Below are 15,605 nucleotides of genomic sequence, written 5' to 3'. Positions count from 1 at the left end.
TTGGTGGAAAATAAAAAACATTTAATTTCTTTCTTTAGTCCATTCAACTTAAACTATACTATTCAGGTTCCACATTTTTTATTTCAGCATATGTGTTTACTTACCTAGAATATTTACAGTGCTATCCACCTCTGCTTTTACTGTCGGACACAAGACTAATTGTGAGGTATATGTACATGCCCAATTCACAGATGACAGTGGTGTCTGGCTTGACTCATCCTGTTTGAAGACACAAATAAAGGATTAAAGGTACCTATTCCTAGTGCTGACATGAATTTATCCCAAAGTGAGCCAAAACCAAGCCCAAGATTTAAGGTGTCTTATTAGATTCAGACGTAAATGTTGTGTGGGATTCCTGGGTCTGGGTAAATTGTTCATTTTGTGTTCCCATCTGCAGGCGATGAAAACGTAAACTACTAAATCAGAGCTTATAGGTATTTCATCAAGGGTGTGAAACAGACTAATGGCACCCGGGTCCCACATATTCTGGCCTAGGTCAGCACTCATTTGCTTTCCATGCAGTAATAGGTAGTATTGAGTCCATGTCACATGAGAACCAACCATTTTGCAAGCATTGAGTTCCCTAATTTAATAAAAGTAAGTGAAAGATACTTTGTGACACTAGGCTAAAGACACTGGTCACTGGCCCATTAGCAATTAGTCCTTGAAAGCACATAATAATATAATATATTTTTATCTGACTGTTAAATATAACATGTTCGCAATTCAAAATTAACCAGCTGAGTTTTGAAGCTCCTTGTCACCTAGTCAATCACAATGCATAAATGACACTTAAATACTTTACTCATCGCAGTGAAACTTTAGTACAGGGTTTACACAATGCTCTTCAAGGGATACTATCATTAACAACATATATGACCTCTTCAGTAATCAATATCACAACATGTATAGTTGTAATTTCCTACAGTTTCATTTGACACAACACTATTCCTGTTTAGGTTTTGTCCTGTTGCAGGACCCTGCTCCTTCGACTATTTAGATTCAAGGCTGTGGCTTCCTGTTGCTCCCATTGTTGTCCTTTACTCACTAATGTAAATCACATAATCACTGAGAAGGCGTTCGACCGCATCTCCTGGTCGTTTATGGTTGGGGTGCTGGGAGCGATAGGTTTCTCTGGCAAATTTATGACTGCTATCTCAGCCTTGTACCGCTCCCCATCGGCCACAGTCTCTGCAAATGGTCTGACCTCGGTCCCCTTCACTATTTCCAATGGCACACGGCAGGGCTGCCCCCTCTCCCCGCTCATTTTTGCCCTTATCATAGAGCCATTAGCAGCTAGAATCCGGGCTAACCAGCAGATACTAGGCATCCCGGTGGGTAGTTCTTCTCATAAGATAGCATTATATGCGGATGACGTCCTGTTAACTATTGCTAACCCAAATCTTTCCGTTCCTCCTCTTGTAGACGAATTAAATATCTATGGCCACTTCTCGGGATATAAAGTTAACACTGACAAGACAGAAGTCTTAGGACTTTTATATTTCCTCAGCAGACAAGGTGTTTTTAGAAAGTTCCTTCCCATTTAACTGGCGTCTTCAAAAACTCAAGTACCTTGGGGTATACTTGACTAAGCAACTTCACCAGCTTTTTCAGGCCAACTTCCCTCGCATCCTTGCTCAAATTAAGTCGGATCTTGCTTCGTGGTCGCAATTATACATCTCCTGGATAGGTCGTATTAATGCGGTCAAGATGAACATACTCCCTAGACTCCTCTACCTTTTTCAAACCCTCCCCACCAGGGTCCCCCCCTATGTTTTCAAGTTTCTCCATTTCCATGTATCTAAATTCATCTGGGCGGGTAAGCGTCCCCGAGTCCGTTTCAAGCTTTTACAGAGAGCCCCGCGGGGAGGGGGACTGGGAATCCCTGATTTTCTACGCTATTACCTCTCCGCTCAGCTTGCTCAATGCGTTCTGTGGTGTAGTCCAGGGTCTGGGTCGAGATCAAGGCCGAGAGTCTGGGTATGCTTTCCCTATGTACTCTCCTATGGCTCCCACGGGCTCGTCGACCAAAACGTGTCTCCCTTTATCCGGTCATTACACATTCCCTGGCGGTCTGGGACTCATGCTCTCAGAAATTTGGCCTCTCCCCCCATCCCTCTCCCCTAATTCCTTTGTTTAACTCCTCAGACTTCGCTCCAGGCCTTACTCCTAAAGCATTCTCCTTGTGGACCTCACAAGGGGTCCGTTTCTTAAACGATCTCACCTCTACGGCTATGTTCCCCTCGTTTTCTGACATCCAATCGCAAATAAATATTCCCACTAAATTATTCTACCAATTCCTCCAGCTCCACCATTTTCACCATACTGCCAAAACTCGCCTCTCCTCCCGTCCCCTTACCACATTTGAACATCTTTGTCTCCGTCAGTCCTCCACGAAAGGCCTTATTTCAACATTATACTATGAACTCGCCCCACCTTCCTCAGACCTTAGAGTTTTGCATGAACTGGCCTGGGAACGTGACCTTGGTGAAGCTCTTTTGAGCGAGGAATGGTCGGAGATATATGAGAATGCTGCCTCCAGCTCAATCTGCGTTAAAATAAAAGAATGTCTATAAGGTATTGTACCGATGGTACTACGTTCCCTCCCGGATTCATAAAATTCTTCCAGACTCTTCTGATCGCTGTTGGCGCGGGTGCTCCCATGAGGGTAACTTTATCCATATATGGTGGACATGTCCCAAATTATCAAACTTTTGGGCCGAGATTAAACACCTGATCCAATCGATTCTCCAGATAGCGATACCATTAGAGCCTAAATTTTTTCTCTTGCCCTTGGGAGCGCCAGCGGCGACTCGACACGAGAATAAGCTGGCTAGGCATATTCTGTCGGCAGCTACCTGCCAAATTGCAGCAGACTGGAGGCAGCAATCTCCACCTTCGCTTCAGGCCGTTATTAACAGAGTTTGGCAGGTTCAGCGCCTGGAATACATGACCAGCATCATCAATAGGACATCAAGATCGTTCACTAAGGTATGGAGCCCATGGCTCTCGTTTTTTCAGGCTTACTCCCCTTTCACTTGACTCTACACCTACATATATCCGTCCTCTTTTTGAGAACCCCTTTCTTCCTTTCCTTTTCTGCTCTGTTCTAGTCTCTCTTCTCCTCTCTCCCTGCGTTATGCCCTCCTCTTTCGCGGCATTTCGCTCTCTCCCTTACATCTTTTAAAAAAAAAAAAAAAAAAAATAAAAAAAAAATTCTGGTAAATCACATAATCACTGCCTCCCACATGATCAGCGCACTTTAGTCTCCTGATATATTCTGTTCTGCTGTGAACATTCTGATGTTCGAAATACAAGTGTTCGGACAAAATCCATGCTTTCAGTATCTCATGCTGTATTAAATGCATGGGATGGTCTCGGACTGACTGAGCTATACACAAGACTGTTAGCTAATTAGTGAAACTACTGATACCTTCTGTTTCTCTGAAAAGTGATCAGTTACTAGATCCACCATTATATTAATACTACAGTAACAATGTAGACTTTTGTGCAAAATGCTATCTATAGAAATTAAATCATACGTATAAACACTTTTAAAGGCCTGAGTCATTAAAAGAGAGCAAAGCATCAAAAAGGAATAACTTTGCACCTGGGCAAAAATATGTTGCATTGGTGGAGGAAGTCAATTTAAAATGTGGGGAGAGATATATAATTGGGATAGGGCATATCCAAGATCAACTTTAAATTTCAGTGTAAAAAGAAAGTGATCAAGTATTTGTGTGGTAGATGGAAAAAAACAAAACAACAAAAAAAAAAAAAACCCACAGCCAGTACTTAACTTATGTGCAAAATAAACTAATTTGCACCCCTTGCATTGCAACATGGTTTGTCTCGGAGAACATTTACTCCTTTTTTTGCCTTACTTTCCTTAATGACTCAGGCCCCAAATGTGTAAAAAACTGTAAATACAAAATTATATGCGACTGTAATTATAATGTCACTTTTAAGAGAAACAAATGCTAATCAGGCAGAGTCGTTTGTTTCTGTTGTCATGGGATGGACAAAGCGGCTCTCCAGATACACTTGTCCTACAGATGTGTGAACATTTTGATCTGGTTTTAAATTCGATTAAGTTTGAATGTTGCAAACATGTTTGCAGTACAATTTCTATTCAACCCCGATTTCAATCTGTGGTTAAAAATTTATACCTTACGTTTGTAATTCATGTTAAAAATTCTGGTTTAAAATATTTTTAAATAATTAAAAGTATTATAACGTTTTTGTAAGGTCAGAACTGAGAACAGTACTGTGTTCCCCACTAACGTTCAAGGATAGGAATTAAAAAATGTTAACTTGGATCAATTTCAGCTGGAAGCTGGGTCTGAGTTGGTTTGCGCACATTTTTGTACAGATTCGACAAACCGGTTTCAGAAACAATATGCAGCCGATACAAACATCTCTACAAATATAAACAACTCAATCTGATGAATGCATGGCTAGAACGAGCAAAAAGAGAAAAATAAAAGTAATGTATTCAGTAAAAGTTGAGGGATGCCATGTAAAAATCAATAACTTAAAATCATGCGGACGGTGGAAAATCCCTTAATACTCGGACTCAAAAATACTAAATATCAGCTGCCTTTTATAAAGATCTAAACGGCTTGACATATTAATGCTCTTTACTGTAACGTGTTACACGGAGGAGTCATGTTTAGAAGATGAATAAGAGGTGATGACACAATACACGCCTTCGTCATCATGAAGCAGTGCAATAAAAATACACACCTTCTCTTGTTTGGTTTTGTCTTCCTTCTCTGCTTTTGTTCGTTTTCCTAAAATTAAAGCAGAATAAATATATATTTAAAACAGTGATGTTATAGCAAAATTGTGAATTATGTCATAATATTTTCTACATTCCAGTCACCACCAGCATATTCTAGACGATTTGGGCAGGAACCTTTTTTGCAGTAAGCAATCACTGTTTGTGTTTGTACAGTATGACTAAGTGCTTCCCATAATAAGAGTTGCTCAATCCTCTTTCACAATTCGTCCCGCCAGACGTGGAACTCAGTGTAGTACAGATTGTGTTAGCCTACACTGATTTTGCAGTTTTTGCCAGCATTGAAACAGAACTAAAAACTCTATTTTGTGATTAATTACAATAAACCATTTAAAAACATTCACCTATATTTTCATTTTGTCCTTTGCAAGCCATACTATATAGATATTGCTTAGAAAATGAATGCAAATTTGCACAAACCTTCATTACTCACATTGAACCGGTAAATTTGCAGGAAGCTAGTTGTTTACATGACGAGAGGACCACACTCTCTGCATCATTCAATTTTTCCACACACATCTGAACAAACAGATCTGGTTGTTCGGAGGATGAGCCAAATGAATGAGCATACAGCCAGAGAGGACACACTGACTGGGCTAAGCAATATCACACTCAAGTACAGTCAGGTTTTGTTTGAACTTTGTGAACGCATGGGACCAGACACATCCAGCACTAAATTACTGTCTAAAACAGAAAATTACTTCTGCAATTATGTTAACGGACTGAACACTATTAAGAATTGAAATGTAATTCCATAGTATGTAATTCAGTCAGAGTCACTCCCTTAAAGAAAGAAAGTCTGCTATACATAGGAGAAATTCCCCCACCCCCAACTTCTGATCACAAATGTGTCTGAAGTGTTTTCAGTTCTAATTAACTCCCTTAACTTCTACATGTAAAAGATATTGTAAAGACTCATCATCCAGTCTACATATAGACTCCAGCTGGCAATTACAGAATGATACCAACTCATTTTAAGAGCTTGTGGAAAAGCAAAAACAGAGCAAATTAGCACCTTGGAAAAATCATGTTGTCCTGCAGCAGTGGGGTGGGGGGGGGTGGGGGGTTGCAAATTTAAAATGCGAGGACAGATTTAGAATTTAGTAGCGCCGCAATAAGTCTATTACCGTTATTACGGTAAAGTTAAGCATGCTACTTGCAACGCCAGCTTATTGCTCGCACACAAGCTGGCATTGAAACTATGGTAATAACAATATTTAAGCACACTATTACTGTAATAACGGTAATAGTGCGCAGCTCGCGTTACTTTTTACAGTACCGCGGCCTATTGAGTTCCCCACTAAATGGCAGTGTAAAAATAAAGCTGCCCACCATTTATGTGTTACATGCAAAGACAGAATTATCCCCGCATGCAAATAAATACAATGCATTTGGCCCCCTTGCATTGTGCAACATGGTTTGTCCAGGAGCAAATTTGCTACTTTTTTTTTTGCTTTGCTCTTCACTCTAAATGACCCCCAAACGTTGTATGGTAAAAAGTGCAGATAAGCTCCACAGAACGCGCAATACAGCAGGGCATTGTATTTTGCATAATAATATAGTTTCCTGCATTTGAACCAGGCAACACATTGATGTCACAGTGCATAAAATAATCAAACATTAATATGCTTTATTTGGGCCCAAGCACAATGTAATATATGCTTATTTTCTGAGCTATTATACACAAAACTACAATGATTAAATAAATGGTATTTTTAAATGAAAAGTATCCTGTGAATCATGACGTATGAATGATCCAACAAATTCAGATAGCAATACCATCAACAGTTGTGCGAGAAAATAGCATTCTTAATGTAGGAATAGATCTTAAGCACCTAGGTAAATGCAATATTGCTATTGGCAATGGCAATCTGTTTTACATAGGTGTCTGTGAAGGCAGGATAACTGAAGATTCAAGGAAATGAAAATGAGGACTGTGAAACCATTCTTTCAAAAGTTGAAACTTTAAGGGGAAGCCATAAAAACACAAAATGACAAGCCATCACTGTGTAGCACTCTACAAAATAAATGTCCATTTAAACAGTAATTATTTGAGGGATCCTGCTGATTAACATACAATTACAATATATATGGAGGATAATTGAATATACTTCTAGTGAGTCAGTCGTGTTCTGTGTAAGTGTGCATACCAGTAGCACAGAGAGGGAAGTGCAGGTGAGAGAGTAGACAAGAGTGGGGCTATGAAGAACAGAGGTGGCATCTCACCAGGACCACATGCTAGTCTCCTGTTATTGTGAAGTGGAAACGTCTAGGAGCAATAGCAGTGTAGCCGCGAGGCAGTAGGCCACACATGGTCACAGAATGGGACAGGTGAATCAGTCACTACCAAGTTCCAACTGTCTCTGGAAGCAACGTCTGCACAAGAACGTCTGACATGTCAATCCATCTATAGACGATACCTCACAAATGTCTCGATTTTGTCTGGACATCTCAGTTTGTGGCCTGTGACGTGGGTGGAGCTTAACCGGAAAGAGGGTGAAGTTTTGATAAAATACGTACATTTGCGGGCATAGTACAGACAGATTAGGCAGGGCTTATTTTGCCCCACTTTCTGGATTCTAAATGTTGGGAGGTATGATAGAGGAACGTAGCTAAAGGAAGATAATAGAGAAGCTGGAGGTGTCGTCTTTCAGATGTTTTGTTTCACTTCATAAATCACTCTGCATGTTTCCAGATAGCATCCAATCAGATTCTACACCAGGTTCCTTCGAACCATATTTAGAAATGATCCCCAATGCTTCCAACAAGAGACAGTCAGGAAAGCCCCACTGAAATGACTGGTTGACTATGGCAGAAAATACATGGAAAACCTTGAGAGTACATAAATCATGACTCACCTCTTTTTGAAGGTCTTTCTGCTACTGGTATCATCCTGTAGACTCTGAATGCATTATTTCCTTTCTTCATACTCTTGTCTTTTACTTCCTCTATGTCCGGCAATGAGTTCATTGCACATCGAAAGTTTGCCTTCCACGTCTTTGGGTCTGGTTTATCTACCTCAGGTTGAAATTTCCCTACAAAGTAACAATAATGAAACATTAGAAAGCAAACATGTGTTTAAACTACAGTCAAGGCCAAAAGTTTTGAGAATGACACAAGTATTGGTTTGCACAAAGTTTGCTGCTTCAGTGTTTTTTAGTGTCAAAAGGCTTTCATAGACAATTACAATAAGTTTATGCCAAGAGTCAATATTTACAGTGTTGTCCCTTCTTATTGAAGGGATCTTATTCTCAATGGGATTAAGGTCTGGGGAGTTTCCTGGCCATGTACCCAAAATTTCGAAGTTTTGATCTCTGAGCCACTTAGATATCACTTTTGCCTTATGGCAAAGTGCTCTATAATGCTGGAAAAGGCATTGTTCATCACCAAACTGTTCTTGGATGGTTGGGAGAAGTTGCTCTTGGAGGATGTTTTGATAACATTCTTTATTCATGGCTGTGTTCTTAGGCAAAATTGTGAGTGAGCCCACTCCCTTGCCTGAGAAGCAACCCCACACATGAATGGTCTCAAGACGCTTTACTGTTGGCATGACACAGGACTGATGGTAGCGCTCACATTTTCTTCTCCAGACAAGCATTTTTTCCAGATGCCCCAAACAATCTGAAAGGGGATTTCATCAAAGAAAATGACTTTACCCCAGTCCTCAGCAGTCCAATCCCTGTACCTTTTGCAGAATATCAGTCTGTCCCTGATGTTTTTCCTGAAATGGCTTCTTCGCCTCACTGTGCGTGCAGGTGCACTCACACCTGCCTGCTGCCATTCCCGAGCAAGCTCCTTACTGGTGGTGCCCTGATCCCGCAGCTGAATCAACTTTAGGAGACGTTCTTGGGCACTCTGAAGCCTTCTTTACAACTATTGAACCTCTCTCCTTGAAGTTCTTGATGATCCGATAAATGGTTGATTTAGGTGCAATCTTACTAGTAGCAATATCCTTGCCTGTGAAGACCTTTTTGTGCAAAGCAATGATGCACATTAACTGCACATGTTTCCTTACAGCTAACCATGGTTAATAGAGGAAGAACAATAATTTCAAGCACCACCCTATTTTAAAGCTTTCAGTCTGTTATTCTAACTCAAATCAGCATGACAGAGTGATCTCCAGCCCTGTCCTCGTCAACACTCTCACCTGTGTTAACGAATGTATCACTGACCTGATGTCAGCTGGTCCTTGTGTATCAGGAATGAAATGCAGTGGAAATATTTTTGGGATAAAGTTCATTATCATGGCAAAGGGGGACTTAATTGCAATTCATCTGATCACTCTTCATGACATTCTGGAGTATATGCAAATTGCCATCATAAAAACTGAGGCAGCAGACTTTGTGAAAAATAATATGTGCGTCATTCTCCAAAATTTTGGCCATGACTGTACTGTTTAACAGACTAAAAGACACTAGCCTGCTAGCGAACGCCAACAGGTAACAGCCTCTGTCATATTACCACTATACATAGTCCGCTAAGCCAGCCTGCTCCAGGTAAGTGGCCCTCAGCAAGCTCCCATCCCCGATTCCCATTCTCTTGTGATCATTGCTTACATAGCATCATAAGCTGCCTTCTTATGAGCACATCAGATGCTGGAAAGGTGGCTATGCCAGGTAATATACACTCAGTTGTATAATCAGGAGCATGGACTGAGAGCGCCACCTTATTGGATCATGTGTCGCATTCAGTGCACACTCCCTGAAGACAACAGTTTGAATTTTGCGTGCCAGTTGCACCCATCCAGCGCCTGTGACATGTGAGCTAATGGAAAGGGTGCCAGGTAACGATTCAAAAAAAAAAAAAAAAATTCTACCTGGGGGAGGCTATCTTAGTGGGATAAATTTGTTTTTTGTTTAAATGGCCTATAAACTAAAACACAAATTGGTGTGGAAAAATATCTTTAAAAACTTCCATACGACTGGAATGGTTTTCAGTCTCTGAAAAATTCTATGTAGTGTCAACCAGGATGTTTTGTATGCATAGTATAAAAGCTACTACATGATCACCACCTTGTTGTACATATCTATTTCTGGGTATTGGAGCAGGAGCTCACTCCATACACGTCCGACACGAATGGCCGCCAAGCCACTGTAGATATCTATTTCTGATATTTGAAAGCAGCTTGTAATTTAGGCTCAGTGCATATTTAATCTATTTACATGAACAGAAACAATCTTGTTCAATACCTGTATGAATGGCCCAGTTTCTGAACAAAGAGGCATCCTTTTCCACATCCCACCCATGACGGGCTGCATGCATCCATGGAATTTGGAATATTTTCTTCTCCTGAACATGAGAAAGATAACAATTATACATAACATTACAAAATGTAACATTTCTCATGAACTGGATTTGGCTCAAAAGAGTGTGTACAAAAACGTTTGTTTTCCAAGGCGTCTTTTTGGAATTTTTCAGTGTGGACGGATGAACTCACATAGGAGGGAGTTTGACATCACAAGCTTCCTTCATCAGTTGAACAGAAGCTGCAATTTGCTACTCTATGCTGTTGGGTGATCTTTCACTATGTAACTCTATGGGGAGTATTCAATTCAATGTGAGGTCCTGTAGGAGTCTTGTTGTATGATGCAACACCTGGCGCTGTTCAGGTTGAAACCTCCGCTCATTTTTCCTTGAACCTCATAGAAGTGCGAGCAAAAATAAGTGGAGGAGATTTCTCTACCATAATAACCGGCAGTGTGCGAGCCGAGCATCCATGTTTTTCCAGTTAGTTTACTTTCTCAACAATAGTTTCTTGTTATAAAAAAGAAGCAAAATTTTCTGCGTATTATTCCAGAACTCCTTTCAACAATCTGATAAAAATCATCATAAAAACAAACAAAAAAAAAAGCTTACTATACATAGAGTGGGAAACAATGGAAAATATATGCATACAGATCCATCACCGCAGCATTTTGGGGGATGAGAAGTGGCACCGCACATGTATAAAATATAAATTGCTGAGTAGGTATCAGAATATACATACCAGCCCAGCACTTACATAAAACAAGATATCGTCAGTCACGGAAGGATTGGATAGAGGGCTAGTAGACATATGGAGAGTGTAAAATTATATTATCTATTATGATGAATAATCTATAATTCAAGCATAAAATTCATCAGGTATGGTCCACATTAATAGACATGCACTTACAATGCCTGTAAAACAAACAGATCAGTTTTCATCAGAGGTCTGTGTGATAACGTCTGAGTGGTGTTTTGTGCACAAATCTCACCATCAGTGGTTACATCGGCACTGGTCTCTGCTCTGACTGTTGTCTGTGCAACCACAGTGGTCTGATATACATTATCTTCTGTTATACATCTAGGGGTAAATGTATCAAGCTGAGAGTTTTTCGGCGGGTTTGAAAAGTGGAGATGTTGCCTATAGCAACCAATCAGATTCTAGCTGTCATTTTGTAGAATGTACTAAATAAATGATAGCTGGAATCTGATTGGCTTTTCAAACCAGCCAGAAAATTCTCAGCTTGATACATTTACCCCCTAGTGTTTTCAAATGAAACTGCTGAATTTAAATTATATTGAGAGAGAGGAGAGAGGAGAGGGATTGTATGTGTGCACTATTCAGGGAAAACATAGGTGGCCTCTAGCCTTCAAAAGTGTCAATCATAGATAAGCTCTAAGGGCCGGCTGTTGCCCATTACTGATTAGGATCCTGTGGGCTGTACAGAAGTTGAAAAACAAGTTTTGCCACGGTTGCTTCATATGAAAAACACTCTGATTATTATGTGTAACCACACTGTACTATGATGTATACTGATAGAGAAACTGCACATTCATGAGGGGAATTTTAAAATTTGCTATTAGTAGGTTTTCGATACTGAAACTAAAACCTGGAGTAAGATGTAGTTTTAGATCATCAGAAAGGTAAATACTACAAAATAAACTGACATATGGATTGTGGGGGATACGAACAACTATTTAGAACATAACCGGGTCATTTTATTTATTTAATATAGGTGAGGGCATGGGTATGTGCACAAACCGGGCTGTTAAACAAAACAACAACAACAACAAAACAAAAAATAAAGAAACAAAACCATGAAACACAGAGGTCCTGGCAGTAACATGAAATGTAGGTGCCACAACGGCCAGGCTTTAGTGATATCACAATGTCTGAACTTTCAGCTAACTACTAAAGTGCTACAAACAAAACAATGGAGTTAAAGTTAACAAAAAGTGCAAAGGTCCTAATGTGCAGCTACGCACAGAACCCAACATTTGCTTTCATTGTCTAACGCGCACTGGATTGATCAAAGCTAATTGCTATGGATTACTGAACTTGGACTTTGCTAGTACATAACCCTCATTAGAGCAAATGTCTGGTTGTAAAGCTTTTAGTGTATGTGCACTTTGTTAGTAAACAGTTCCCGAATGCTTAACGTTCTCTGTAAAGGACAGTGGACAAAGAAAACCATTATACCTGTAAATGTTTGTATCTCGGTCATTTTATTACGCAGTTCTTTTCATCAAGGAAACCAGCAACCTGATACACATCTGAAACTCTATGTTCTGGTGACTTTGTTTATCAGGCAATAAGAAACTAAAACCTTACATCCGGCCTCTCTGCGCCAACTGAAACTGATAACAGAACAATGCTGCTGTTTAGGTTCTGCTCAGACCCTGCACAATAAGAGCATTTACATGCACAGCAAAAATACAGACATATATCCATATCTTTATATATAAACTTCTCAGCCCCTGCATACAATCTATTGTTCATACTTAAGGTAGCCTTTGTAGCCCTGTGCTGTGGTTGGCCTTAAAAACAGTGATCTATTGAACACAGAGTACCGCACTTGTCAGTATTCAGCATTTAAAGTATGTACCATGGTTACTACCATATAGAACAGTGTTGGCTAACCTGTGACACTCCAGGTGTTGTGAAACTACAAGTCCCAGCATACCCAGCAATAAGCTGCTATATATTGGCAAAGCATGCTGGGACTTGTAGTTCCACAACACCTGGAGTGCCACAGGTTAGCCAACACTGACATAGAACATATGTCTTGTTCAAAAATGACTGCATAATAAAGTCAAGCAAGTTTTCTACCAGGCTTCATGATAATCTGGCCAATAGATGGCATTATGCGCTTTTAATTTGTGGATCATTTTAATACTGGAGAGCAAGCAGCAGAACTTCTACCACATGTTAAACAAAATTGTGAGGAGAAATTAAGTTTTCTGTAAGTAATGCAACCAAATGGTTTATTAAACATTTATAGAAATAAGAAAATAGTTCCTGCATAGCAATAAAACATTTTTCCTTTTAGGGGAAAATACCTTCACCATGCGCTGCACACGCCTCTTCTCTTAGTGACTGCCAATAAATGTTAACAACAAACAATAGGGAATGTGTATCCTTATACAAGATCCCTAAGCCTTCCTATCCTTTACAAGAAAATAACTGATCAAGCTAGGCAGTAACACTATCTAGCAGTTGATATCAGAGGAAGCAAGAGACAGAGATGCACTGTATCTACCCAGAGACCATTCACACATTTATTAAAAAAAAAATTGTATTTAGCCTAAATTCTGGTGCATACACGTGAAGACGTGTCAGAATGCTAATTTACAGCTAAATGCACATTTTGTTACAATGCAGAATGGTAATTCTAAAATCTTACCTTTACAAGGTTGAAAATTCAGTGTTTCACATTCCATTCCATTGTCACATGCACATCTATCTTAACGTGGGAATTAACACGCAACAATTTATTAAAGGGCTCGCAGCTTAACAGCATTACAAAAATGTAAATGACAACTGGAAAAACAAGTATATATAATAGACCTCATGCATGTGTTAAACATAAAGAGTATGTAATTGATAATTTACTTACCCTTGTACATCAATAATACTACTAACTTAGTCAGGCAATGCCTAATGTGACTTATTCAACTAACAAACGAAGTGCAAATGTGTAATAACCGTTGGCAGTGAATTAGACAGTTGCTTTAATTTTCTAACTTGCACCAGACAGCCAAAGCTAATTGTCGATTGTTCTACAACAACGCACATTAGCAGTGGAAAGTCCCATAGCTGTAACATTTGAATTTATTCATAACTGAAATACTGCAACATAACCCCTGCAAGCTTACTGAGTCACATATACACAATCCTTTTGTTATATAGCACCTATGGCCAATTCCCCCACGTGTAGAAAATGGTCAGAGCTGCAGCTCCGGATAAAGTCCGGCACTATGCACTGGGTATAAAATGTGCATATATAATTATAAATGTGATCATTTAAGTATATATATTTAATAGAGTAAATGTATTTTACTTTCCTAAAGTGGTCCAGTAGGGGGATTGGGACACCTCTCGCGGTGTTCTACCATTACTACAGTTGCGCTGGGGGGTGAGGGGGGGTCCCCATCCTTGGTAGCCCCAGTGAAGGGGCTGCAGGAAGAGGATATAACAGTAGAACCGCCGGCAGCCAGGGGACTGCTGCCCTGGAGAGTAAGCATAGGGGGGATTTTTATTAACTAGCACATTTCTGACATAAATCGTTTTCAATCTTCATCGAAGGAATGAAAGATCTTGAGCATTTACTTAAAGTGTTCTGTAGGAACAGCAGTCACAATACAATGCTATCCTTGCAAATACACAAGAGTACCTATATCCTATCTACTCTATGGTCACTATCGCAAAGTGGTCACCTTTGTGATAGTAATTGTAAAGGAGAGCAGGTACGATGCGGTGAGGGATCCGATGATCCCTCTACCGCAATGCTCTTCCCATAGGATTCAATGGCCAACGCCAGCTACAGATGGTGTTAGCCATCGGACAAAAGTTCCAAAAATCTTTGCTTTTCAGAACTTGTTAATTAACGAAACGATACGATAACAGTGGGGCCGCAGCAGATCTCTCCATATATCTGCTGCGATCCCCTAGTTATAAAAAGAGGGGATACTTAAAATTACAGTGGTCCCTCAAAAGCGACAGTTTGTGGGGGTTAAGAGCTTGTTAAATAGGCCTCTAAATCTCCTAGGGCAGACTTGGTGGCAGAACACACCACTGAGGACAACGTTAAAAGGTGTAAGAATCCAGGTTGGTTAACAAGCAGACTGTGGGAATCAGACTACATTTTTAAAGGTTGTGGACTACCCCCTGCCAACATGTGTATAAGAACTGTATTGTAAATGTGTACCATCTCAGGGGCAAACGCAGGATTTGCAGAGGGGGGTTTCCACACCACGCCGCCAGTGCATGCTGGTTACACCTAGTGGCGGCGTGGCTATAATTTTAGAGAGTGCTTGGCTGCTCTCCAACTCTCCCTATCATAATATACATGGGCAATGCTACGTGCACTACTGTTAGGCAGATGCAGCTCTCTTTTCGAGCAGAGCCATGTGAAGCGGGGGCAGGGTCCAGCCACCTTAATTATACAGTGCCCCAGGCTTGGAGGGGGGTTTCCAGCCACTAGGAAACCTCCCCTCGTTTTGCCTATGCATCTTGTGTTTTTAAATTTTTTAAATGATCATCACTACCAGAGAGTGATGTGTAACAGTCCTTGGTTGGACTACTTTTGAGCAAATAAACACCATTCTGCTTAGAAGATCCTGCATGACGTTTATTGCCTGTTGTATTCCTGTGATGTACAAATAGGAGCTAAACTCTGTTGTTTTTTGCTGTCCTGTGTTGAAGCTAGCTCCGTAAGTCAACACTGTCTGCTACCCGCCAGTCACCAGCAAAGAGCACAACACCCAGATATAACATCTAGGGGTAAATGTATGAACATGCGGGTTCTTCAACACCCGCATGTTCAGCAATTAAATTTCA

General features: G+C 40.3%; 1 protein-coding gene across 2 annotated transcripts in view; it reads right to left on the bottom strand.

The window, feature by feature from the left end:
- The window catches only part of IRF2 (interferon regulatory factor 2), a 59,753-nt gene that overhangs the window by 18,024 nt on the left and 26,124 nt on the right, over positions 1-15,605 (bottom strand). For both annotated transcript variants that reach the window (XM_075197108.1, XM_075197117.1), the window contains exons 3-6: positions 9,991-10,090; positions 7,660-7,836; positions 4,747-4,793; positions 105-219 (exon numbers count right to left, since the gene is read on the bottom strand). In XM_075197108.1, coding sequence (XP_075053209.1) covers positions 105-219; positions 4,747-4,793; positions 7,660-7,836; positions 9,991-10,090 — 439 coding nt within the window. The remainder of the gene's footprint in view (positions 1-104; positions 220-4,746; positions 4,794-7,659; positions 7,837-9,990; positions 10,091-15,605) is intronic.

The sequence above is a fragment of the Mixophyes fleayi genome, chromosome 1, assembly GCF_038048845.1.
Source record: "Mixophyes fleayi isolate aMixFle1 chromosome 1, aMixFle1.hap1, whole genome shotgun sequence".
Classification (NCBI taxonomy): Eukaryota; Metazoa; Chordata; class Amphibia; order Anura; family Limnodynastidae; genus Mixophyes; species Mixophyes fleayi.
The sequence above is the reverse complement of the archived record's forward strand: the minus strand, read 5'-3'. Positions and strand labels throughout refer to the sequence as shown.